This window comes from Notothenia rossii (assembly GCF_949606895.1).
Source record: "Notothenia rossii genome assembly, chromosome: 9".
Classification (NCBI taxonomy): Eukaryota; Metazoa; Chordata; class Actinopteri; order Perciformes; family Nototheniidae; genus Notothenia; species Notothenia rossii.
Window position 1 is genome coordinate 46,055,395 of NC_136907.1, and position 26,562 is coordinate 46,081,956.

At 43.6% G+C, this 26,562-nt stretch overlaps 2 protein-coding genes and 1 pseudogene across 3 annotated transcripts; 1 reads left to right on the plus strand and 2 right to left on the minus strand.

The window, feature by feature from the left end:
* Positions 1-7,857: 7,857 nt before the first annotated feature.
* Positions 7,858-9,699, minus strand: LOC307019887 (zinc finger BED domain-containing protein 5-like; the record flags this gene model as incomplete). The annotated part of the gene is made up of 1 exon (XM_079650989.1): positions 7,858-9,699. The coding sequence occupies one exon, from the start codon at positions 9,697-9,699 to the stop codon at positions 7,858-7,860; it is 1,842 nt and encodes a 613-aa protein (XP_079507115.1).
* A 262-nt stretch (positions 9,700-9,961) lies between these two features.
* LOC307020123 (uncharacterized protein) lies at positions 9,962-11,711 on the plus strand (the record flags this gene model as incomplete). The annotated part of the gene is made up of 3 exons (XM_079651280.1): positions 9,962-10,050; positions 10,185-10,451; positions 10,690-11,711. The coding sequence occupies exons 2-3, from the start codon at positions 10,301-10,303 to the stop codon at positions 11,709-11,711; spliced, it is 1,173 nt and encodes a 390-aa protein (XP_079507406.1). The 5' UTR covers positions 9,962-10,050; positions 10,185-10,300.
* A 39-nt stretch (positions 11,712-11,750) lies between these two features.
* Positions 11,751-14,186, minus strand: LOC307020124 (proteasome subunit beta type-3-like; annotated as a pseudogene). Its single transcript, XR_013810571.1, has 3 exons — positions 14,038-14,186; positions 12,785-12,969; positions 11,751-12,426 (listed from the first exon to the last, which is right to left on the minus strand). The product of XR_013810571.1 is annotated as a proteasome subunit beta type-3-like (transcript).
* Positions 14,187-26,562: the final 12,376 nt, after the last annotated feature.

Genomic DNA, 26,562 nt, shown 5'->3' on the forward strand with positions numbered 1-26,562 from the left:
CCTCAAAGTTCCCATGAAGCCCTCTGTACCGCGAATGTCAACGGGGGGGTGCTAGTGGAGTATGAAACCCTCTGTATCGCGAATGTCAACGGGGGGGGGGGTGCTAGTGGAGTATGAAGCAATTTTTGTATCGCGAATGTCAACTGGTGGGCGGTACCCTGGAAAGAAATCTCTGCGTGAGAAATACAAGGTGTGGCGTTTGAGCGTGTGAATGGAGTGAAATGCGTGTGTCTCACGCCAAATGCGTGAGACTTGAGAGCTCTGTAGAAATAAGGTTCACATTACAATAACTAACCAGACTCTGGTTATTAATAATAAGCAACAGCAATAATAATTATAGTTTAAACACATTAGACACATTACAAACACACACATAGCTAGTAAAGGCTAAGTTAGCATCTCATCCACACACTATCACTGAATAGCTTAACATAGCTAACTAGCTAGCATTAGCTCCATTCCTGAACAACATAGCAGCTAAAAACGGGACATCAATAGACTCATTAACACACTGACTCAGCAGGACACTATGCATACAATCTTATAACATTACTAACACTAAAGATCTGCATATATGCTCACATTCTTCATGAACGCATTCTCTGTGACGATGGTAATTATGCAACCCAGTCTCATGGAATTTCGTGTTCACCAACACGATTTTTAATCTATTGATTCGTGTTCACCAACACGATTTTCGCCTTTTCTTCGTGTTGCACAGCACGATTTTAAAAGCAATGTATTTCTACTGGTAATGTGTTTCGTGCCTGCAGCACGTCTTTTTCTCCGGTCGGGTCGTGGAAGACCGGAAGCTGTGTGGTTCATAAAAACATGTTCTTACTCAATATCAAGCCACAATTATTGCTTTTATTTTAAATCGAATTTTGGACTTTTGTTTCCGTCTGTGAGGAAAATAAATGGGGCTCAGAGCCTCAGAATACTGAAATCTGTATTTTTAAATCTTTTTTTCCTTCTAATTTGTTATTCTTTTCAAAATAACACACTGTTATTTACTCACCAATAAAACAAAATTATCCTTGCTTTTATTTATTGGTTTAATTCCATAATCTCTGGCTTTTTTGGTGTCCGTCAGGAACTGAATTTCAAAATAAAAATAACCGGAAACAGACGTAGGCCTCTCGGAGTTTAAGATGGCCGAAGACACTACACTACCCATAATCCCCAGCTATCGTTTAGGACTACAGTCCCCGTGATTAATCTTCAAGCGCTGGGATTGGATGTTGGAGTGGCAGTGCGCCAAGGTTACGCCGAGCGTCAAACAGCTGTTTGAAATGGAACAAAACCACGCCAGACTATCCAAAACAGGAATTGAACGCCCCCCCAGAACTACACATGCTGGCTATTGTGTTTCGCAAAATGTTTCATGGGACGTCTCTACTGGACGTTTTCGTTTTTCCCACAATTAGAAGTTGCCAGTATTAAACACATTGGTGTTATCAAATGTAAAACATATAATTAATAAATGGGTGAAAATCGCTTGTGTCCATAATGCGCAGCATTAATATATACCCACGTGACAGCTCATTGTTACTTTGTAATTCTACTCCACAATTCAGAGGTTAACCTGATTGCCAAGTGCCAACAATCAGGAGAGATATTTGATAGTTGGTGCTTGAGAAGACTAAACATTTATCTGCAATTGACATGAATGGAAACGAGTAATAAAGTATATTCATTACTCGTTATTCTCTACTAATAGTTAATTAAAGACTGTATAATGGCTATTTTGCACATCCCTTTCAAGATTTCAAGATTTTCAAAGGTTATTGACATATCATATACACAACTACGGTGTATGCAATGAATGAAAATCTTGGGTCACAGGTTCCTCAACAGCACATTACAAGACATCTATCAATATGTGTTTGTACCTCCACCTTTCTTATTTAAAAGAGGACCTTAATCTAAAGTATTATTTAATGTTTAAATCAAGGTTAATTCGTTTTTCTGTTTTGCACATCCTCCTATTAATATCTTTGTACATCCTGCTCTAAACTGTTTTATTGTAGAGATGACTTACAGTATCTTCTTGATTTGTTATATTCTATATTTCTATCACAGACCTTCTACTTTCCCCCTATGAAAGTATGTACTCTTAATATTTTTTTAATCAAATATAACATAAAAACAATAATTCAATAACGTGCTTTAACCACTAGGCGGTGCACACAATGTACACACAGCTATAATAACTTTGTATTATTAGTGTAGGACACTTATGTATGTACAACATCTGAAGATGTGTAGTTTTATTCATGTTTTCACATAATTTTATAGCATATTGCTATACTATTTCAGACTCAGTATTTACATTCTTATATTCAAAGAAAATCAAAGTCCTTTTATATCAGCTGTGCACCGTTATGGTGTAAATATAACCTATCTACGAATTAGATCAAATATAAAAGTCAGCCGAATTAAGGTTGATACTGCAAGGAGACGTATTGTGTGAAGAGAAATTGAAGATGTTGTTTAATTCTTGATATATTTATGATCCACGTTAAGTATTCAGTTTTGGCGGCATTTCTTCCAATTTTTCCAAAGGTCTTCTCATCAGGGCTCTATAAAATAAAGAACTACGGCAGATCTGTAATATGTAATGCAGCCGAACCGTGTATTACAACGCCGTTATGTGAAGACTTTCAAAGAGAAAAGCAAGAACACTCGGAATTAAGAATTATTTTATTCTTTTAAAATGTTTTCCGGATTTCATATCATATAAACACCAAATCCCAGCATGCATTGCGGCTAAAACATCCAATTAGCGAGCTTAAACCATTGCTGAGGATCTTGGGTAATCGCTCGAAATGCCTACGTCTGTTTCCGGTTATTTTTATTTTGAAATTCAGTTCCTGAAGGACGCCAACAAAGACCAGTAGCGTGGCGTGGGGAAAAAATTAGGGGAAGCCAATAACACGTCCTTTCTTTTGGGGGGGGGGTGGTCAATGTAATAACGTAACCAGATGAGTGATTACAGCACCCGGTATCATTTTACACACATTTGTATCATACAGATGCAAGACTTACACACGCCTGTGACCGACGGGTCCGCACCATAGACCGCACGCACTCTCCAGCCGAAACTCTAATAAGCATTCATTCACAAACTAAATCAGGAGACCTTTAACGTTTTACGTCCGATTAGCGCCTTTTTCCCTCGCTGGAAAACCTCCAGTTTGGGCTTTGGCCTGTCATCAGATTGTATTTGTTGTTGCTGCTGCAGCGGAAGTTTAGTACAATTATTTTTGATTAAATACTCCAAATCTCAAACCTCCATAATTGCACTTGCTTCAGTTGTTTGCTACTTTCTAACGGCGGTGAGAGTGGTGCAGTGACGCTATCTATCTTCTATCGATTAGATTTATGATTCGAAAATTATAAAAGTAGGGTAGACATGTGGATATTATCCGACTGAACAAAACATGCATTTATCTAACAGGTTCGTTTTCCACTGACCTTATTTCGAGCTATTTTTCCAAAATCCTATGGAGAAATCCCATTGCTTTTTTTGTCGATTTGTCATATAAATCCATGAGGGAAACCGAGCGCAGCTTACTTCCGGGTTTTATGACGCGTCACTGCGCCACTAAATTGATGTGATTTGATTGGATTGTGAGGCAAGGGAAGCCGGCCGCCGCTGGCTTCCCTTGGCATGGCCCTGACCAGTCACAGGTTGGCAGGGGCATGACGTGAGCCTCATCTGATTGGTCAATCCCTCCATTTTTTTTCACCAAGGGAAGCCAATTTCGGCTGGCCTCCTCTCGCAACCGAGAGTGCAATCTACTGTTTCACCATAACATCTAGAGGGGCGCTGTTTCACTCTTTCTAAAATACTCAATGAGAATGGGGGAGAGACGGGCCGGCAGCAACACACAACAAAGAATTTCCGAAACCAAACAAAGTGTTTTTATTTATTTATTAAAATTATAACTACAATCCGAAAAAACAGGGGAAGCCTGGCTTCCCTTGGCCTCCAGGAGAAAACGCCACTGACAAAGACCGAGATTATGGAATCAAACAAATAAATAAAAGCAAGGATAATTGTGTGTTATTGGTGATTAAATAACACTGTGTTATTTTGAAAAGAATAACAAATTAGAAGGAAAAAAAGATTTTAAAAATACAGATTTTAGTGTTCTGAGGCTCTGAGCCCCATTTATTTTCCTCACAGACGGAAACAAAAGTCCGAAATTATACGATTTAAAATAAAAGCAATAATTGTGGCTTGATATTGGGTAAGAACATGTTTTTATGAACCACACAGCTTCCGGTCTTCCATGACCCGACCGGAGAAAAAGACGTGCTGCAGGCACGAAACACATTACCAGTAGAAATACATTGCTTTTAAAATCGTGCTGTGCAACACGAAAAAAAGGGGGAAATCGTGTTGGTGAACACGAATCAATAGATTAAAAATCGTGTTGGTGAACACGAAATGCCATGAGACTGGGTTGAATTATGCATGTGACTATGCGACCGCAATAATGTCCTGTCATGAACGCACATGTGTAAACTGCTCTAGGACCCGCACCTGCGCTACTTCCCTTCTGAAAAAAACAGCATAGAACAGCTTAAGATGGATGATGGTTTTAGCTGGTTTTAGCTGGTTTTAGGCTGGTTTTAGGCTGGTCTTACGCTGGTTTAGTTGGTTTACCAGGCTGGACAAGCTGGCCAGGCTGTTCTTGCTGTTTTTTTGGCGGATTGCAAACAACTTTAAATTGCATACCGCCACCTCCGGACTCGGCTTGACTTGGTTTGCATTTATAAAGAATGCACAAGTGTGTTTAATCCATGGTTTAATCATTAATTTCAGATATGTACTAAGTAAATACATTTGTTCCTGCTCAAGATTAGATTCAACTTTATTGTTATTGCACAGATTAAAGGTAATGAGACAACGAAATGCAGTTTAGCTTCTAACCAGGAGTGCAACAAGCAGTAAAGTGAAAAGTAATGTTCACAATCTACAGAATAAAAGATAGAATGAAGTGAATGATGAATAAACAGTGAGGAGGGGTATGAATACACTAGATATACACAGCAGCCTTTGAGCAGTATTAACAGTGTGTATGAATATGCTAAGATATATAAAGTATGAAAACGGTAAGCAGTCCAAGTATAGTATAAAAATATATTAATTTCATGATGATAAACATTGTGGAACAATGATGAAAAATGTGAATGGAAGTGAGGTAAAACTGACACAAAACATCAACAAACTTTTGGAGAGTTTCATCACCAGCACGTGGTAAAAACCACCAATGAGCGCTCAGCTCGAGATACCAGCGAGTCGTTTCCCATCAAGCATTTAGCTTCCGCAGCCCGTGGAGAGGAACTGCGCCGCCTCGCCGCGCCTCGCTCTCAAGGCTGCGGGCGTCTTTGTCCCGCAAGATTTCAACGTCTCATGTAGACGAGCCTCCAGAGCAAGTCGGACAAAATGACTAACCATCATGCAACGCACTAGCAAGACGTTGATCGAAATTGCGCAGGTCTGCGCCAAGCCCCCAGGAAGTGCACCGGACTCAGATGAAAATATTCGTGGTGGCCAAAGGGCGGTACTACACTTCCGTTTGGTTGCCAGGCCTGGAAACACTTTTTCCCATTGACTTACATGGGGAAAGAGTGGTCTGTAAATCGTTGGATAATTTTTTTTAAACTAAATAAACTACCCGGTATAGCCCTTATTAAAAACATTCGTTCCTCAAGTTGTAAACATGTGCTAATAACGTTATTCTGAGAGTTATTTCCCTCTGCATTATGAAGGCGCATCTAACCCACGGGACCACGCCGCCCGGCACGTTCATGTGACATGTTCAGTACTACTATGGTTTTACCTTTACCCATGGATACACAATAATAACGGACCCATATCGCCTTACTGCCAGCCCACGGAGCTGTAATAATGGATATATTGCACATGTTTGCTGTAATTCAACATTTGTAACATATTATCCTACATGGGCTGTATGATGTAAATCTTGTATTAAATAAAGTTAATATTACCGACGTAGATTAACGTCCCTGTAGCTTCTTATTGCACTTGCAATACACCATTAAAGGAGTTGAACGTTGCAGTTTGCTATTACTATAATACCACGCAGGGATAAGCCAGAGTTTACAACCTTTGCATGTGGGCACAACACGTTTAACTTTTGACCCCGATTAATTAGCTATACCATAGGATTTCGCCCGAGGAAGTCGTCCTACTTATACATATAAATAAAGATATATGTGTCAAAGCTCTAATCAAATGAACAGTTGTATTAATTATACTTGTATATGTATATATATATATATATATATATATATATGTATATAGCCTGTGTTGTATATTTATACACACAAATGAACAACCTTGTGTGTGTCAAATAACATGTTGTATTGTAGTGTTTATTTTAGTGTTGTTTTATGCGTATCCACATTTTTACTTCAGAGCACAGGAGAATGCTGGCCACAACATAAAGCTCAACAGTGAAGCTGGCAATGCTGAACAAAATCATCACTAGATCGTGTTACATAAGCGTAATACAAAAGTACATAACGATTGATGTGTACGTACACATAATTACTAATGGCTCGGACGTTACACTGGCTAGCCGCTAGCTGCTAACTGCCGCGTCCGCCTCGTTATTCGTTAATATCAAATCCATCATAACCATCCAGAACGCGCGGTGCTGTTACGTGTACGCAAATTGACGTGCTTGATGTGAAGATGTGAACGAGCCTTTTGGGGGGCGTGGTTAAAGTTGCGCATGCTCTATGAGCGCACATACGGGTACTTCTCAGGCATGCTGGCCTGGGTAATCTGTGACGTTTCACTCTCTCAAAAATTGGGCCATTTTGTCATCCATGCGCCAATGAGCAACTCTCATAGGAATGAATGAGGCCCCGCCTTCCATGCTGTATCCAGTTCTTATTATACATCCATGGTCTGCGCAGGTCTCGCTTGTCTCAAACAATCCTAAAATCAGTTGAACGTTTCTTTGACTCCGCCCAGCGGCTGCTCTTCTGAGAGGCACCGCTCTGACAGCTAATAGGTTGGTTTCACTTGACGTCACACCGCTGCGTTCCTTTGGCGCGAAATTCCATTGGAGGTCAGGAAGTAATTTTTATACAGAGGATCTAGCTGCTGTTACCGTTGTGAAAATGCCGGTGTGTTGTGTAGTTTACGGTTGTTCCAATCGATCCGGCCGAGAGAAAAACAAGAGGTTTTACCGAGTGCCGAAGGTTGTCGTCCATAAAGCTGAGCAATTTAAGAAGCTAACCGAAGAACGCCGGAAAAAATGGCTTTCAAACCTACATCTGCGCTCGGGAGGAGCAGAGTCGTCTAATGCAGTGGTTCCCAAACTTTTTGGGCCCAAGGCACACCAAAGGACAAGTAAAAATCTCAAGGCACACCTACCCTAAAATAGCCCTTATAACACGTGTTATCACTCATATCATGTAAAATATCTGTAAATGTGCATACTTATTTACTAATGGCAAATAAAATGTGACAAAGACAACTATATTACTCATGAAATATTTATTAACGAAAACATTTTAAAATTAATTTATAAATATAAATATATATATATATATATATATATATATATAATATATATATTATATAATTTATTACACTTTAGCAAATTAGGCTTCATCAAAGCAGCAACACACACAATTTAAACCAGACAGGTCACAAAATTAAAAATGAGGCAACGGAAACTCAGCAGAAACTCAGCACAGAGAACTGTCAATGCAAGGAAACATGGTCCTGAACTACAAATTATGAATATATCATTTCACCAATCAGCATTGAAACATGTGCTATTTTAAAATTGGCCTATTTACAGATTAATGGGATACATGTGCCTGTCGGGGCGCGTAGATTTTTTTAATCCTCGGTGGCACTGAAGAGAGGGCAACTCGCAAGTCCTGTTCAACAGACAGCCGTGACCTGCTGTTGTTCTTCATATAAGTCAGAGTAGAGAACGCCAGCTCACACAGGTAGGTAGTGGGAAAATGAAGTAGTTGCTCAATCGCGTGGTGGGAGATGCTTGGGTACTCCGATGCAGAAGCCAACCAAAACTGATCCAGTGGGAGCTCACTGAATTTGAGTTTCAGTGTGCGGTCCACACGGAGCTCTGCGCACTCCTCTCTCTCTTTCATGGAGAGCTTCTCTGTGGAGGATTCCTGGTGGAATGGGTCTTGGATCCAGTCATAGTCCTCGATGTCAGCCACACGTGGAAAATACTGCTCAAACCTCTCTTTTAAGGTCTGAAGGTGTTCCGCATACACAGCGCGCTCCTTAGCTGCCTGCGGCGCAGCTGATGTCAGCGGGAACATGTCCATGGAGCCCTGCTCCAAAGCCTCCTGCCACAGGAGAAGTTTGCCCATAAACCCCCGAATCTTATCTGTGGACGATAAAATGTTTTCATTCCTTCCCTGAAGCTTGGCGTTTAACTCGTTCAGATGCCCAAATATGTCTGCGAGGTAAGCCAGCCTGGCGCACCACCTCTCATCCGCGAGCTTGTCTTTATGTGGGACAGCGTTTTCACCTGAAAACTCCAAAAGCTGTTCCCGAAGCTCATAAAGACGGGATAGGACTTTCCCCCGTGACAGCCAACGTACCTCTGTGTGCAGGATCAGGCTTTGGTGGTCGGCTCCCATCTCGGCGCACAGCTGGGAGAAGAGGCGAGATTTCAGGGGCCTTGATTTTATGTAATTCACCATCTGCACGGCCTGATTCAGCACCTCAGTCAACTCCGGGGGCATGGTTTTGGCAACCAATGCCTCTCGGTGCAGAATGCAGTGGTTTGTCACGATATGTGGGTTTTGTGCCCTCACCTTAGCAATGAATCCTTTCACTCTCCCCGTCATGCTCGCCGCACCATCTGTGCAAAGACCGACGCACATATTCCAGGTCAGACTGTTCTCTTTAAAATAGTCATTAGTTACCCTGAATATTTCCTCTCCCGTGGTGTGGCTTTCCATTTCTTTGCAGAATAAAAATGTCTCTTTGATGGAGTCAGCATCAACATATCTGACGTTTGCCAGAAGTTGGGCAGCCCCACTGATGTCCGTAGATTCATCTATTTGGAGGGAAAATCTGCCGCTCGCCTGCAGTTTCTCTGCCAAATGTTCCTCAATGTCTTCGGACATGTCGTCGATTCTTCTTTTGATCGTATTATCAGACGACGGCACTTTTGATAGCTCATTTGCGGCATCTGGACCCAGCATGACACCTGCAAGTATTTTGCAAGCAGGGAGGATGAGTGTCTCCGCTATTGTGTGAGGCTTCTTCTGCTTTGCAATGAGCTCCGCTAGCATGTAACTCGCCTCCATTGCCTTATCAGACACTTTCACAGAATCCAACAAACGTCCTTGCTGCCTCTGGTTCAGATCCCGCGCTCTTCTGAAGTAGTCCAAGTTACTGTGAACATGGGCGGGATGTTTGGTTTCCAAGTGCCTCTTCAGCTTGCTTGGAACCATGTTAGCATTAGCTAACTTCTCCCGACAGACGACGCACTCGGGCTGAGGATTGTTCACATCCCCGGTCCAAATGAAGCCATAAGACAGATAACTGTCATGGTATTGTCTGCTGACAGTTTTTTTCCTCTTCTCTTTCGGTGGTGGGTTGTCGGCAGTCTCTACACTGGTGGTTGCTGGTTTGCTCCGCACAAGAAAGCGCTCCATTTTCCCGCTTGCTTGTTTCTCAGTTTTAATATTGTCCTTCAGCCTTTGATGTGTCACAGTCTTATAAATCCCACCTGCGCAACTGCGTTAACAGCGGAATACGGGGTTCTGTGAGGATTATTTTTTAAATAATCGTTTTTAGGTATAGAGTTTGCCTCTGTATTATGAAATGTGTGCATACAAAGTACTGATATAGTAAATAAAAAAATAATTATTTTTGTGTAGTTGTATATTGCAATAATAACGTATGTTTGTCACAAAATCCCACGGCACACCTGGACTTGCCTCACGGCACACCGTTTGGGAACCACTGGTCTAATGCACGTGTCTGCAGCGACCACTTCATCAGAGGTATTAGCTAACTTGGTTTTTGTGGCTTTGTTTATGTATTATTGGGTTGTGGTTAAATTCTTATGTACTTAGTAATATACTGATCATGTTTAAGTTGCCTGTAGTCTAATATGGACTTTGTTGGGACTTTTTAGGGTGCCCTAGCGCTTTGGGTGACGTTGAGTCGGTAGACTGGGCTCCCACTGTTAGCCTCGGTTACCACACAACAAGTAAGCCCAGATCAGAGGCATCTCTTCGACGAGAGCAGAGGATGGAGCTCAAGGAAGACCAACAAAGACAATCAGAATGTGCAGAGGCTTTGTTGGATCTCCTGCAGACAACCGAGTGCCCAGAACCGACGCAGCCCCCGTCTGACAGCCCACAACCAGAGGACACCAGTGGGATATTAAATGACCAACAAGGTCAATTAACCACCAGCATTATTATTAAATATTACAAATGTGATTGTCAGAAAATCAATGCAAATATTTGAATTAGGTTTAGGTTTAGAAAATAGAGTACTAACTTGAGAATCTGCAATAATTGGAACAGAGAACTTGCATGTGTGTAAAAAGGTTGTCAAAAAGATAACATCACAACAATTCACATTCGACTATTTTAAATAACTAATTATGCTTGCTACTGCTATATTGTATGCAGATGCAGGATGCCAGACTGATTTAACGATGGAGGACATCGAGAGGATGGAGGATGTCCTGAGACAGAACACAACAGAGCTGGGAGATCTTCGGAGAAAGGCACTGGACACAAAGTTCAACCAGGAGTCCTTTGAGAACAACGAAGAGAAGACAAAGTTTTACACCGGGCTCCCCAACTTCTTAGTTTTACTTCAGGTTTTTCAACTGTGCGAGCCCTACATCACTTGTGGCCCTATGTCTGTGCTCTCCAAATTTGAACAGTTCATTTTATTTTTGCTGAGGCTGAGACTAAATCTCCCTCTGAAAGATTTGGCTTTCAGGTTCAACATCTCTCTCTCCACTGCTTCTAGAATTTGGCATAAGTTAATTGACATACTTCATGAGAGTACAGAATTTATAATTGAGTGGCCAGAGCGACATGTACTTCAAGCTGCAATGCCAATGGGATTCAGACAGGCATTTGGATGTAGAGTTGCTGTGATTGTTAACTGTTTTGAAGTTTTTATTGAGAGGCCCTCTAATTTACTAGCTAGAGCACAAACATGGTCCAACTACAAGCATCACCATACTGTTACATTTCTGATTGGTGTTGCTCCCCAAGGCTATGTCACTTACATATCTTGTGCCTGGGGAGGAATAGTTAGTGATAAACAGATCACAATACAGAGTGGGCTCCTAAAAAACCTGTTACCTGGAGATATTGTCCTAGCAGACCGTGGGTTCGATATTGGCGATAGTGTGGGATTTTACTGTGCTTCACTAAAGATGCCTGCATTCACCAGGGGGAAAAGTCAGCTGTCAGCATACGAGGTGGAAGAGACAAGAAAAATAGCTAATGTGCGTATTCATGTCGAAAGAGTCATAGGATTAGTCAGAAGAAAATATCAGATTCTGCAAAGCAGGGCTGTGCCCATAGAGCACATGCTAACAAAACCAGGTGAGGCACTAGCATTAATTGACAAGATTGGGGTCATTTGCTGTGCCTTGTTTAATCTGTCAGTGTCTGTCGTCCCATTGGAGTAAAGTCATGGAGCTGTAGTCTTGTAAATAAAAAAACATGTATTATTCAGTATCATTTAATCTTTTCAGTAAACATCTTTTTGTGTTCAAACATCTTGTGTTCAAGTCTTTTCAGTAAACATCTTTTTGTGTGTTGTAAATTGTGTAGCCCTAATCAATATACAACTTTCATCTACATTCAGGCTTAATTCGTTCAACAATATTCTAGAGATGACAATTGGTCTGGTTACGCTCCCATGTATGGCCATTGAGGGTTATTGTAAATGTAAATAAGAAACCATGTATTATTCAGTCTTCTTAGTATCATTTAATCTTTTCAGTAAACATCTTTTTTACAATAGCAATATATCACACAGCCCTAATTCCTCTAGTGAGTGTGGTCAGTGAATATGAAGGTGCTGTAATGCAGGTTAAAGAGCTGCCACTGTGCAAATAATAATGCTACAAGGAGAGAACCACAACTTCCGCTCACAACAAAGTCTTCTGTCATCATGGGGCAGCCAATCAGATCCAAGGAGCAGATGAATGGTTCGGAGGTTTTTGGATCTATTCCGGCGATCACAGGCTCGATGTAGTATGGCCCAAACCTGATGAGAGCATGACATATTTACCATTTATGTACAACAGGTTGGACACCATGCTCATGAAGGTCTTGGGCATGATCTGGCGACCCTCCTTCAGCTCGTACAGGTTCAGTCTGAATTTAAGCCTCTGGGATCTACACACAAGGCAAAGACGTCCATCAATCCTCAGATATTTACATTGAATTCAGTCATCACAAATCTAACTTATTTCAAAGCAATGGATAGCAGAATTTCTAATAACGTTTTCTCCCCTATTTATTAGAATGCATAGTAATACTATTCAACTACAACACTTTTGTTGTTGGTATAAACATTATAGGTGTAGTATTGTACTTGACACTCCAGGCTTTCTCTAAATGAGAAGTCTTACTTAGTCTAGATCTAAGAGTTGTAGCTTTATAGAGTTGTAAATCAATCCTGTCATCTTAGTACCCTGGTGTTCACAACTGTTTAGCCACTTTGAGAGAACAAGGTGGAGGTCTACACACTCACACTGTCTGAACATCAGTGGCCAGTCCTGCCAGCCCAATATACAGCTTATCTCCCATGGGGAAGATCTTCTGGAAGTCTGTGGTGAGCATCTGAGCCTGGATGCCAAACCTCCGGTCCGCTGCTATCGCCACACAGTTCTTCCCTCGCACGGCCATGACGGCCCCTCCGTTATAGGACATAATAGACTGGATGAAGAAGGAGAAACGTAAGAAGAGTTAAGTTAGTCAGAGCTTAAACCATTGATAGATCAAACAACTGATTAAAGAGACAAATCAAACTATTTAAACATAAAGCTCATTTTTAAGCACATTCATTGAAATAAAAATTAAGTTTAAGTTGAGGCCCTTCTATACAGCATAACATGTAAAGAATATCCTAAGAATATGTATTATTTGCAACATGCAAATAAGATACTGAATAATGTTGCCCTCAAAATAAATGACTGAAATCTATGTATTTCATTTAAGGACCAAAAACATGACTCAGGGTTATTTCCAACCACCCAAATGTGTAAACATGGAGCATAACGTTCATCTAAAATCATTTCAACGATCAAAAGAAATAAAAGTAAGATAAAATAAAAAGTGTAGTTGTAGAACATTATTATTGAACCAAAGTCTTTATTATCCCGCGTTATACATGTTTAAATTTAATGATGTATAGTGAAACCTCGTTGCTGGGTTGTTGAAGTTGTTGCAGTTGTCTGCTGTCAGTGGACTCACATTAACAAATTGCTGACTAGCTTAGTAGGTTGAAGCTTTAGCTAACCAAACTAGCAATGTCTAATTAACCAAACGTTAGCTGATGTTGACCCAAACGCAACATCAGCCCTTTAAGTGAACCGGATTTATTGAATCATAATGCCATTAAAGTGAATTCGGGGAATGATTGTAACAGTTAAGTTAGCCTACAAGACACAACGTTAGCTCGTGTGCAGCTAGGTAAGCTAAGTATTTAGCATTGCAGCTATTCCCCGGCTACCATCACAATGAAATGTTTTGTATAATTAACTACAACATTGAATATATTGAAACGTTTAGAGTTGTGAGATTGAAGTTACTTGCAACCCCAAACTTAAAATATGTTTTCATTGAATATTTGCTAAGTTTAAGCAGGATGGAGAAGTCTATAAGCTAGCTGGCTACCAACATTAGCTTAGCCATCTCTTGTAACTGTTACCCTTAAATACTAGTTACATTTGACCATTTACCTAAAAACACATTGGCATGTGATCTAATGTCTGGTGCTCTTACCATTGTGAGTGTGTTTTTTCACGATATCTGCGGCGTGCAGGTTCATTTAATTGTTTGACATAGTCGGTGTCCTCCATGATTCCTGCGTTGATGAATGATTGTGTTTTCACTTCCTGACCTCCACTTGAATTTTCCGCGTCATAGAAATCACGTGACTGAAACCAAGCTATGGCCCATCAGCCATGGCCCCCACCCCCCTCTTAGTGACAAGCTTACAGTTAGCTGTCTTTGTGTATTGCAACCAGTGTTGGGCAAGTTACTTTTAAAAAGTAACTAGTAATAGTTATAGTCACTGCTCTCGAAAAAGTAACTAGTTACTTTATTAGTTACTAAATTATAAAAATAACTAGTAACAAGTTACTTTACTTTAAAAATAATAACAATACAAATAAAGAAAAACGTTTGTGTTGTTCTGTGGCACAGTAAGAGAAAAGACAACTCCCCATAATTGTAACAATTATCATTACGAAATGTAGTGGAACAATAAAACACAAAAAATATTTTTAGACATTGGTTGAGACGGTTGGGTCTTTGGCGACTAGTTTTATAGCCCCATGTACATTAGTTAGGTGCTTCAGGAGATTGGCATTGCTGTTATTCGATGTGGACAATGCTTTCTGTCCTGCACACAGTTTAGATTTTACCGTAAGCTTTTTTGCGTCCTTTATCCCCACAAATTGAAAATAGTGGTTATATTCCCAAGTTTCAAATGCGCTGCTGCTCTCGCTGATACTTGCATCTGCCATTGTGTGTGTGTGTGCTGGTGGTGAGCGTTGCCGTGTGTGTGTGTGTGTGTGTGTGTGTGTGTGTGTGTGTGTGTGTGTGTGTGTGTGTGTGTGTGTGTGTGTGTGTGTGTGTGTGTGTGTTAGGATTAGCAAGAGTTCGTGTGTGTGTATTTTCCCCATAAAGCAAGACCCGCCCAACTCTGTCTCTGATTGGCTTACCCTGAAATGTTACCCCGCGTTAACCAATCATCACTCCTCTATGGTTACTTTCACTTTTCCATGGTGCTGTGAGAGGACATCGCTGTATTCGCCTGTAAATTACATCCACAGGGAGATTCGGTTCAGTTCCATCACATAATGTAACGCAGTAACGCACACATTTAAATCACAGCAACTATAACGACGTTACTTAATGGGAATAGGTAACTAGTAACACTATTAGTTACTGTAAAAAGTAGTTGCGTTACAGTTACTTTGTAACGCGTTAATCCCAACACTGATTGCAACCAGGGAGAGCAGGACACTGCCACAATGAAACTCATATGAAATAAACAGCTGATTCTTCACACACACAGTAGCCCAGGGGTCGGCCACCTTTTTGATATGAAGTGCCATTACAAAAAAAAATTGCGATCAGCGTGCCGACGATCGTGAATTATCAACAGGGGGGGGGGGGGGGGGGGTGAGGAGCTCGACGCTCGTGAACTGTCACAACAGGAGGGCGGGGGGAGCCTCGTTGCGGGGAAGCAGTGCGTGGACCTGTCAGCGCAACATATGATGCCGAATTTAAAAAAACAATTTAAATAATTGGCATAATAATAAGGACGATCGTCCGTTCTCATTCATAACACTCCGTTTGATGTCTCACTATGGGATGCGCCTCATCGCGGAGCAAACAGAAGCATTAATCTCATTACGCCAATCCTGATTGGCTGGTGATCTTGACGTCAGCGTCAGGGAATCCACCCCCTATAAGTAGCTTGCGCTACGCCGCATGCGTCATTCAAACACCTCTTCTCGCTTCAGAGCACATCTCTATATTGGTAGCCGGGCTAGCTTAACAGTCCACAGACTGAACCAAGCCATCCAAGCTAACTTCGGTCGACGGGCGCTCGCCGGCTACTTCTATATACTTCTGCAAGAAGACTGTTAATACTAACACACCAGTTAGTATTGCAAATCGACCTCGCCGTTTTTTCTTCGGAAATAAAGGTAAGGTTTTGATTTTTTCAAGCTAGCAACACACGTGTTGCTAGTTTGTCTTCCCTCACTACCGACACCACGGTAGCGAGGACGTTTTTTCTTTTTCTCTCTCACACCAGAGGAGTAGAAGATAAAAAAGGTATTAACACACCAGTTAATATTCTTTGAGAATAAAATCTACACCGTCGCTTTTTCTCCGGATTAACGACAGGTTGTGATTCTCTTTTCTCAGCAACGCACCTGCTACGAGCGCGTCCTTCCCACGTCGCCATAATGGTGGACAAGATGGACACGTCTCTCCCTCACACCAGAGGAGCCAGGGAATCGGAGGCTCGGCTCTGCGGCTGCGGGTTGGAGATTTCGGACACAGACGCACACCAGGTGTGCTCGTCCTGCCTCGGGCTGCAACATGCCCAGGAGGCTATCGACAATCCCGGCTCATGCGGGCATTGTGCCCGTTTCACCGTGAAGAGCCTCCGCCGACGGTTAGCTCGCCAAGCTAGCTTGTCGGGTCAGGACCCCCTCATGTCCTCTGATTTACCGGACGGAAATCAAGACACGGGGGCGTCCGCCACAGAGATGGAGCCCCGCACTGTGTCGGTCTGGGGCTCATCATTAGTGGCAGCTGCAGAACCGGAGTCCCGCGCCGTGTCAGGCTGGGACTCGGTGGCAGCGAGGGACGTGCGAGCGGGGCCCCACGCTATACCAAGCTGGGGCCCCCGGCTGGACCTCACCATGGTCTCGCCCGCAGAAGATGTCCTGGAGTTGGACTATACGGAGGACGAAGAGGATGAAACCTCTGGATTCCTCCTGTCCGACTCTGATGAACAGGAAGACAACGTCTTCATGTCATCGGCTCAGGCTGCAACGCCGGGAGCGATGGCTGCTCTCCCGGGCGATAGCACACCAGCTTCGCCCTGTCTGAGTATGGACCTGCAGGCCGTGTGTCAGCGTGCCGCAGCCAGACTAGAAATCCCATTGTCTGCCAGGGCTTTGAACGTTTCCTCGCTGCTAACCGCTTACCAAGCGGAGCTCTGCGAGGATCTGTCAAGTAATCCGGGACCGGCAGTACTGGACGAGATAGCCGCGATCACGGACATCTGTCTCCGCGTTCAACGCTGCGCCGTCCAGGCCACGGGAAAGGCAATGGGAATTATAGTCGTGCAGGAAAGAGCTAGATGGCTCAACCTCACCAACCTCCCAGACCGGGAAAGAGAGGATGTGCTGGACATGCCCATCGTTCCCGAGGGGATTTTTGGATCTGCGCTCGCTTCTATGCAGAAGAGATGCGAGTCCAAGAAGAAGGAAGACGAGGCCCTCCATCTTCTGTCTTCATCGAAGGGTCCAGCCGCTGCCTTCACAGCGGCAGTCCTTCGCCCAAGCTACCTCAGCTGCTCGGTTTAAAGTACCGAAACAGCAGAGGTTACGGCCCACCCCGAGTCCCCAGCCCAGGCAGGAGACGAGGGCGAGTTGGCCCAGAAAATCTCCGGTTCCGGCTGCAGCCCAGGCGCAGCCAACCCGGAATTTCGGCCAGCAGTCAAGGAAGAAGAAGCTGGCGGCCTGACAGCCTCCTCTTCTTCCCTCGGTGACGGAGCTGGAAGGTTCCCCAGCTCCAGATGTGTTCCCGCTGCCTCGAGAGATGCCTCAACGCCATCCTCAAGTGCACCAAAACACATGTCACAATATTGTTCTGTTTTCTCAGATAAAGCATTTTCCGCTGACGCATCCAGGCCTCAGGCTGAGGGCGCAGCTCAGAAAAATGAAAGAGAAAGCAATGAAAACAATAAAACCAATAAACAGCCCGCCATTTGTTCCCCTTTTGAGAGCAGCTACGGCCTCTCTCAAAAGGCGGACAATGAACGGGTCTGTGAAGGCACCGCCGCCACGCGCATGCGCAGTGACGACTGGAGCTGTGAGGCTACCACCGTCACGTGCAGGCGCAGTGCCGGCTGGGGTTGTGAAGGCACCTCCGTCACGCGCATGCGCAGTGTCGGTGGGGACTGTCAAATCGGGGTACCACCGTGTTCAGACACTAGAGGGCCCCATAACACAACAAGTAGAGACTCAGAGGGCAAAAGACGTGACATCTCCGCTGGCTCTAAGGAGCGAACAGCGGAAGATGCTCACAACGTCTGCTTGGGTGTTCAAGACAGTTACACGGGGCTACAGACTCCAATTCGCTGTCACCCCCCCTCGTTTCTCGGGCGTTCTGTATTCACAGGCCCGAGGGGAGTCAGCCCACATTCTAGAAAGAGAGATCCTCTCGCTTCTAGAAAAGAAGGCTATATCTATAATACCCGCCGAGCGGAGTCAGAGCGGCTTTTCTTCCAAGTATTTCCTCGTTCCCAAACGGGGAGGGAACGGAATTCGGCCAATACTAGATTTGAGGGCTCTGAACGCGTATCTAAAAAGATCCAAATTCAGAATGCTCACTCACACATCTCTGCTGCGTCTCGTGCGACAAAACGACTGGTTTACATCAGTCGACCTGAAAGATGCGTATTTCCATATCCCAGTATATTATCCACCCAGGAAATATCTGAGGTTCGCATTTCAGGGGATCTGTTACGAATACAGAGTACTTCCCTTCGGTCTGTCTCTCAGTCCAAGAGTGTTTGTACGATGTACGGAAGCCGCGATAGCCCCGTTAAGACAACAGGGTTTTCGCCTGGCAACCTACCTAGACGACTGACTGCTTCTCGCACAGTCGGAACAGGAGGCTATTACGCAGACAAATGTCCTCGTAAAGCACCTGCTCAACCTGGGTTTCATAATAAACACAGAAAAGAGCATGTTGTGCCCGGCACAGACTGTACTCTTCCTGGGTTTACACCTGAACTCGGTGCCCTTTACTTTGCCTGTCAGCGGAAAGAGTGAAAGCTTTCAGAGCTTGCCTCGCTCATTTCCAGCTGCGCAAACATGTTCTTTTCAGATCATGCCTGCAGTTACTGGGGCTCATGGCGTCAGCCATCCTGGTCGTATGACTGGGACGGTTACACATGAGGGAGTTTCAGTGCTGGATAGCCGCTTTAAAACTAAACCCCGCGCGTCATGGCGCGCGGAGAGTGATGGTTACTGTGAAATGCGTAATGGCACTGCGCCACTGGCTGTATCCGACTTTTCTGGTACGGGGCGTGCCTATGGGTGCTGTCCTTTCACGGAAGGTGGTCACCACAGACGCATGTCTGACAGGCTGGGGAGGTATTTACGAAGGTCGTCCGGTGAGGGGTCTCTCGAGCAGAGACCTCCAGCGGTCGCACATAAATTACCTGGAGCTTTTAGCGGAGTTCCTCACCCTAAAACGCTTTCTGCCTTTTCTCAGAGGACACCATGTCCTCGTGAGGACGGAAAATACGACCACAATATCGTATATAAACCGACAAGGAAGTTTGCGCTCTCTCCAGTTACACATGCTGGCACGCAAACTGATCTTGTGGAGCTGCGGCAGTCTCCTCTCTCTGAGAGCGACGCACGTACCGGGTGTGATGAACCTCGGGGCAGACCTGCTGTCCAGAAGCGTACCACTATATGCAGACTGGACTCTACATCCAATGGTTGTGAGCCAGCTGTGGGTGCGTTACGGCCGAGCCGCGGTAGATCTGTTCGCATCAAAAGAAAATGCTCACTGTCAGCTTTTCCTTTCAATGCGCGACCAAAACGCACCATTAGGCGTGGACGCACTTGCGCACATTTGGCCTCCGGTCCTCCTGTACGCGTTTCCACCCCTGGCGCTGATAACCCCAACTCTGGCCAGAGTGAGGGAACAGCGCCACACAATGATCCTGATAGCTCCGCACTGGCCTGCAATGTACTGGCTGGCGGAGATATATCAGCTGCTGTGCGGTCAGCCGTGGCAGCTCCCCCTACGCAGAGACATACTGTCTCAGGCGGGGGGGACGATCTTTCACCCACGTCCGGAGCGCATGGCCCTATGGGCCTGGCCCGTGAGTGGTATAATCTGAATGCAGTGGGTCTCCCGCAGAAGGTGATAAACACTATTCAGAGTGCAAGAGCTTCCTCCACTAGGTCTCTTTATGACTGTAAGTGGAGGGTGTTTGAGGACTGGTGCCTTCAAAAAGGGCACACCTCTTTTCAATGCCCTGTGGGAGTGATTTTATCATTTCTACAGGACCTAATTGATAAACACAGAGCTTTCTCCACGATCGAAGTCTACCTGGCTGCTATTGCTGCATGCCATGTGGGTTTTGAGGGTAAGATGGCCGGCCAGCATCCTCTGGTCTGCCGTTTTATGAAGGGAGCTCGCAGGCTCCTTCCTGTTTCCAGGTCACTGGTGCCCTTATGGGACTTGACAGTGGTTTTAGATGGGCTCACTCGAGCCCCATTTGAACCCCTGGAAGAAGCTGACATGAAGCACCTGTCACTCAAGACAGTGCTGTTACTGGCCCTGGCATCCGCCAAGCGAGTCAGTGACATTCATGCGCTATCTGTACATCCTTCATGCACTCAGTTCGCCCGAGGATTAACGAGAGTGTTGCTGAAGCCCAACCCTGCCTTTATACCTAAGGTGGTTGATTCATGTACCCCCTTTGACATTGAGGCATTTCCTCCGCCGCTGTGTCCCTCCGGGGAACGGCAGCCGAATTTGCTATGTCCAGTCCGTGCTTTACGCACTTATATGGACAGATCAAAAGAGTTTCGTCATAATGACCAACTCTTTGTGTCCTGGGCTAACCCTCAGAAGGGCAAGCCTGTTACTAAGCAACGGCTCTCTCACTGGATTGTGGAGGCAATTGCTTTGGCTTACACGAGTCAGGGTCTGCAGGCACCTTCGGGTTTGCGTGCTCATTCGACTCGTGGTCTGGCTACATCCTGGGCTTTGTTCAGGGGTGTTTCCATCCAAGACATTTGTGCAGCAGCAAGCTGGTCCTCGCCGCTCACTTTTGTCCGCTTTTACAGATTAGACGTCTTTGCTCCCAGTGTGGCCCATGCAGTGCTGGGCCCCCTGCTGAGTTAGAGCTCTAACTGTTAAGTTCTGGTTGGTCTTGGTGATTTTTGAGATAAGCTCGTCTGGCAATACGGGAGCTACAATATCCCATAGTGAGACATCGAACGGAGTGTTATGAATGAGAACTATAGGTTACTTACGTAACCCCAGTTCTCAGAGTAACATGAAGTGAGATGTCTCACCAGACGGCCCTCCTTGCTATGGTGAAGCGAGAAGAGGTGCTTATTTTGAATGACGCATGCGGCGTAGCGCAAGCTACTTATAGGGGGTGGATTCCCTGACGCTGACGTCAAGATCACCAGCCAATCAGGATTGGCGTAATGAGATTAATGCTTCTGTTTGCTCCGCGATGAGGCGCATCCCATAGTGAGACATCTCACTTCATGTTACTCTGAGAACTGGGGTTACGTAAGTAACCTATAGTTCTGTGATTCTCCAGAACACACATGTTATGATATTAGGGTCATGCAGAGTGAGATGAGATCGTTGTCCCTTTAAGAGAGAGAGAGAGAGAGAGAGAGAGAGAGAGAGAGAGAGGGGTGTGGCGTGTGCATGTGTGGATGGCAGAGCGAGAGTGAGCGAGCGTGTGTATGTTTCTGGAAGTGAAAGGAGGCAGCAGAAAAACAGAGTTCTGTGATGTATTTTGTGAAACAGAAGAACAACTAAATAAATGCAACGGCCTCCCAAGAAGAGCTCGCCTCTCTCCAGTAATTTAAGCTAAGTGTGTTATTGAACCTGAAGCTTGCTGCTCCTGCCCTGGGAGACGACAGATACCTCATTCACACAAACGCAACTCCGGTTCAAGCTCCGTGCTAGAGCTTTTCAGGTTCAGAACCGGTTCTTCGGTTCAGAACCGGTTCTTCGGTTTAGCTCCGGCTCTTTTCACACTGCCCAGAGTCCGACTGGTGCTGCGTCATTGCGTCTTCGTTTGCGTCATGACGTAACCGTTTGCGTACCTGCTTCATAAAGCCAAAGCTTGTGGAAACCCCTCACAGCTGACACCGACAACAACAACCATGGCCGATTGTGCTCCAGCTTGCTCTGTACCTCTTCAGAAGACCAGATTCCCAGTAGGTAGCTGGTCTCTTCAGTTGTGTACAAACTGGATAAAACGCCGGCTTTTTGTTGTTGTTCAGGAGTTGATCCCGGGCCTGCCCCCGCCTCGACGTAAGCGTGACGTATGTGGTGCTTTTGCTCTGGCCGGACACTTTTTTGGTGCTCGAAATGAACCGGATTCCGGAGCTAAGAGGCTGCTCGCTTTGGTGTGAACAGGAAAACCCGGTGCTTTTCAAGCTCCAGCTCCGAACCGGCCCCGAAACACCGTTGGTGTGAATGAGGTAAGAGAGTCATCCCCCCTGTTTCCTCGACTATGGTCTGGGAGCCGACAGGAAATTTCAACACACAGATGACCAAACTATAACATATAATAAGTCCGCCCCTCTGTAGCATATTATTTTGATGAGAGATGAGCAGATCGCCACTGGGCTTTCAACTAAAGACACAGCCACGCAACAACTCCGGCATTTGTACAGCTCCTTATGGGTAATGCAATTTGTGAAGTGCTTTCCTCTGTGGTGAAACGATCAGCACTGCACAAGGAAAGCGGCAAAAAGTTGCTTGGAGTTAAAGAGAGCGGGCTGCGTTGCGTGCATGGCTTCCTTCTGCAGGTAACGGGGAGATGTGCCCTGGCGGCGGTTTCGTTCAGGATCCGAAAATAAAATTTCAATATTTTGCACGCTTATTTCACTTATTCCTAGTGTGCCACTGGTTATGGTGCCGCATGCCAATGGGGGACCCCGTGCCAGGGGTTGCCGACCAATACGTGTATCTACCGTCTAATTGTTTTTCTTTATTAAACATGTAAACGGAAGAGCGTCTGAGAGACCTTTTTGCTTTTTTGCTTTTTACCTTGATAATGGTCTAATGGTCATTGGAGCGAGGGGCGGGGAGAAACTCACGGAAGTGATTTCAAAACAAAAGCCCTCGTTTGCTTGGAACGGTGATAATATTATAAGCAAGGGGAAACAAGGTGAATTTAGCGATCACAGCGAAAACGGCCAAGATAATAAGCCTATGTCTAAAATGGTTGTTGTTAGGAGATTTAAACTATACTGCGATTCTGCACTGCGGTCACTCAGCCGTCTCACAAGTTTGTTTTTTCAAATCAGCTGCTTTTTATTATTCCTGCTATATTTGACGAGTGATACACATATTTGTTTCCACAAGTTCGTAAGGAAACTGACACTGTTGGACTCGGTTCTAGTTTGACTTTACTAGAAATAAAATGAAGTACTTTTACTATGTACTTTTTGAGTAATCCTCTGTCAAAGTCCCCTCCATTGTACATAATGCATGTTTTTCTGCTATCTTTGATGAATGATAAAAAAAATAATTTTACCATTAGTTCTTAATGAAATTGATACTGTTTGACTTTGTATTAGTTAGCCTACTACTAACAATACATTTAAGTACTTTTACTGTGTATTTTTGGAGAAATCCTCTGTCAAAGTCCCCTGCTGAGAACAAAATCAAGTCACTTCTGCTAAGTTTGATGAGGGAATTCTTTTTTGTTGCCATTAGTTCTTCGTGAGATTGATCCTGTTGGACTCAGTACTATAGTGAAACTACCCCCACAAGTACTATGAAGTACTTTTACTGTGTACTTTTCCAATAATCCTCTGTCAATATCCCCTCCTGAGTACAAGAATGCATGTTTCTCTGCTATTTTGAATAAGCGTTAAAAAACCTTTCTTCCTGAGACTTATATTGTTGGACAGAGTATTTTAAGAGAATATGGTGGACATAATATCAGCAATACTTCCAGTTAGTACTCCAGCAGCAGCATTTTTACACCTTGGAAAGTCTTTAGAGTCTGGCCTGGATAGCTGGTCTATCCTTCAGCACACTGACACACTATGTCACATGGTTGGCCTCTTATGATGCTGCTGTCTTTTAAGATAATTTCTCAGCCGCTAGTTCGTTCCTCGCAGATTCTTCAGTCTCATCAGCCTCACCCTTCCATCAGGCCCAGTCAACGCCTCCAGCACACTTCCAGTGTCTGACTCCATATGATACTGTCCTGATGCTGTAAGGATGATGCCCCATGATCACAAAATGACCCCTCTAAAGTCTGAGTGCCAACTGCCAAGGACCTCATATTATGTCTGTCATTAATGTTACATCACCCATTATAACCGTTTTCTTTCATTTTTTCTCTTCTCTTTCCTGCATAGTCCTGTCTTTAAGTATAATACAATGTAAAGTATTTTTCCTGCACCATTTTAAGGCTTCAAAACAAGCATTTTTATTGTATGTGTTTGGAGAAATGACACAATCAATGGCCCAGAATTGTACTTTATAAACTCTGAATCTTGTGGTGCTTGGTGAAATACAGACTGCCCAGCTAGACATTTTTGGTTCTAAAAACATTCTGAGAATGTTACAGTCATTGTTCTAGGAAGGTTTTCAGCGGGAAGATTTTGTTTGGTTCCCAGAACGTTCTCTAAAAACATTCTTAAAATGTTTGGTGATAACCTTCTTAAAATGTTTTTGAAAACATTGTTAGAACATTATGCCCTACTGTTCTTAAAACGTTTTCGCCAGAAGCTTTTATTTTGGTTCCCAGAATGTTCTTCTGAAAGGTAGGATAACGTTCTCTAAAAACATTCTTAAAATGTTTTTGATAACATTATGCCCTGCTGTTCTTAAAACATTTCCAGCTGCAAGTTAGATTTTTTATGTTGCCAGAATGTTATTATTTTAGAGAAGGATAACATGGTTTATGTTAAAGAAATTATGCAAATGTTCTATGGTAACAATTTACTAAAATATGTTAACATTATTAGAACATAAAGACACAATATCCCTGTAATTGTTCAACTCAAAATTCCTGGGTAAGTGGACTGACCACTGTGGTCATTAGGATGATTATGATTTACTTAACTGTTGGAATTTGACTATTAACACATGTAAAAGGATGACACAGAATCAGCTGGTGAAAGTAACATTTGTTTATTAGAAAAGGGGAGCTGGGAGTGGAGGTTGGCATAGCAGCAGTGGGAAACAGTTGTTCCAGGGTGGGTAGAGAGGCCTGGCTGGTCTTGGGAGTGTGGAAGGCCTTGGATTCCTCCTGGGAGAGACACAAAAATAAGTGTAGGGCAAAAGCAGGCAAAGTTGTCAAAGAATATGCTGGCAAAAAGCTAGAGCGGCACGCAACAAACCGTTCACGGCAACAATCCGGCAGGGAATGAGTGCAGGCTGCAGGTTTTCATAGTGTGGCTGACGAGCAGGTTGCAGATGTGGTTGATTGGAGATTGCTCCCAGCCGTGTAGAGCAGACCAGCAGGCAGAGAGAGAGACACACAGTAGAAACAAACACATACAAACACTAACAGGGGTTTCAGGGACGGGCAGTGATAGTCGGTCCGTTCTTCTATATGTCTGTCTTTGGTTTTCGAAGTGTTATTCGATCCATATGATAATAGAGATATGTGCATAAACAACAAAAACACTTTGGGTATAATGTTCAAACAATGTTATCACCAAACATTTTAAGAATGTTTTTAGAGAACGTTATCCTACCTTTCAGAAGTACTTCTCGATGAAACCATTCCTAGAACAATGAATGGTAACATTCTCAAAATGTTTTTAGAACCAACAATGTCTAGCTGGGAACTCAGACATGCCTACGCAAACATGCAATATCATGAATTACGTGCTTGTTTTTTTTCTAAAAAGGAAAATGTAGTGACATCAGATTTCTTTTAAACATCCTTTTCAAACAAATGCAACAACTTTATTTTTTAAAGCGCACTACAAATAAATCTGACGTTGACCATGACCGTGTTAATATTTCGCATCACAGGAACATTCTATACAAAAATAATAACCTCCTGAAAATATTATCCAAATGTTGCTTTAAAAATGTTCTTCTTTGGTTAACATTGAGGGAATCTTCTATAAAAGAACATCTTTAATGTGTTACCCCAACAACGTCCAAAACACATCCTTAGAATGTTGGAGGCAAAATGTTCCACCTTTGTTGACTTATCACATGAAAGGAACATTTTATAAAAAAACGTTCTGTCATCTCAGGCCTAAATAACATCCTTAAAACATCCTCTGAATGTTGCTGTTAAAACGTTATGTCTTAGTTAACCTTAAACCTTATAGGAACATTATTTGAAATAATAAACATCCTAAAAAGGTTATGTGAACATCAGATTAAAACGTTTATTTAAAACCTTATTAGAACCTATAGGTAACGTTAGCCAAAGTTGTGAGAACGTTCCCCGCTAGCTGGGATGTATTTTTTTATAAACGTTAGTGCTTAACATCTATCACTTTGTATATCACCATTCAAACATATTTTAAAAGTTGAACAAACCCCACACAGCTCTGTGAAATGTTGACTTTATTTAATCATTTCAGTAAAAACTAACGTTCATATTTCTCTTTTTGATTATAATACTGATGAACGTTCAAAACAAAGCACTTTGGCAACTTACCACATACGTTTTAAAATGCTTAATAAGCACCGTAAGTTTCATGATATAATTTCTCCTTCATAATCGGTTGTTCCTGTGAACGGTTGACTGTTGTGTGATGGCAAATGCTGCGGCTGCAAGGCATT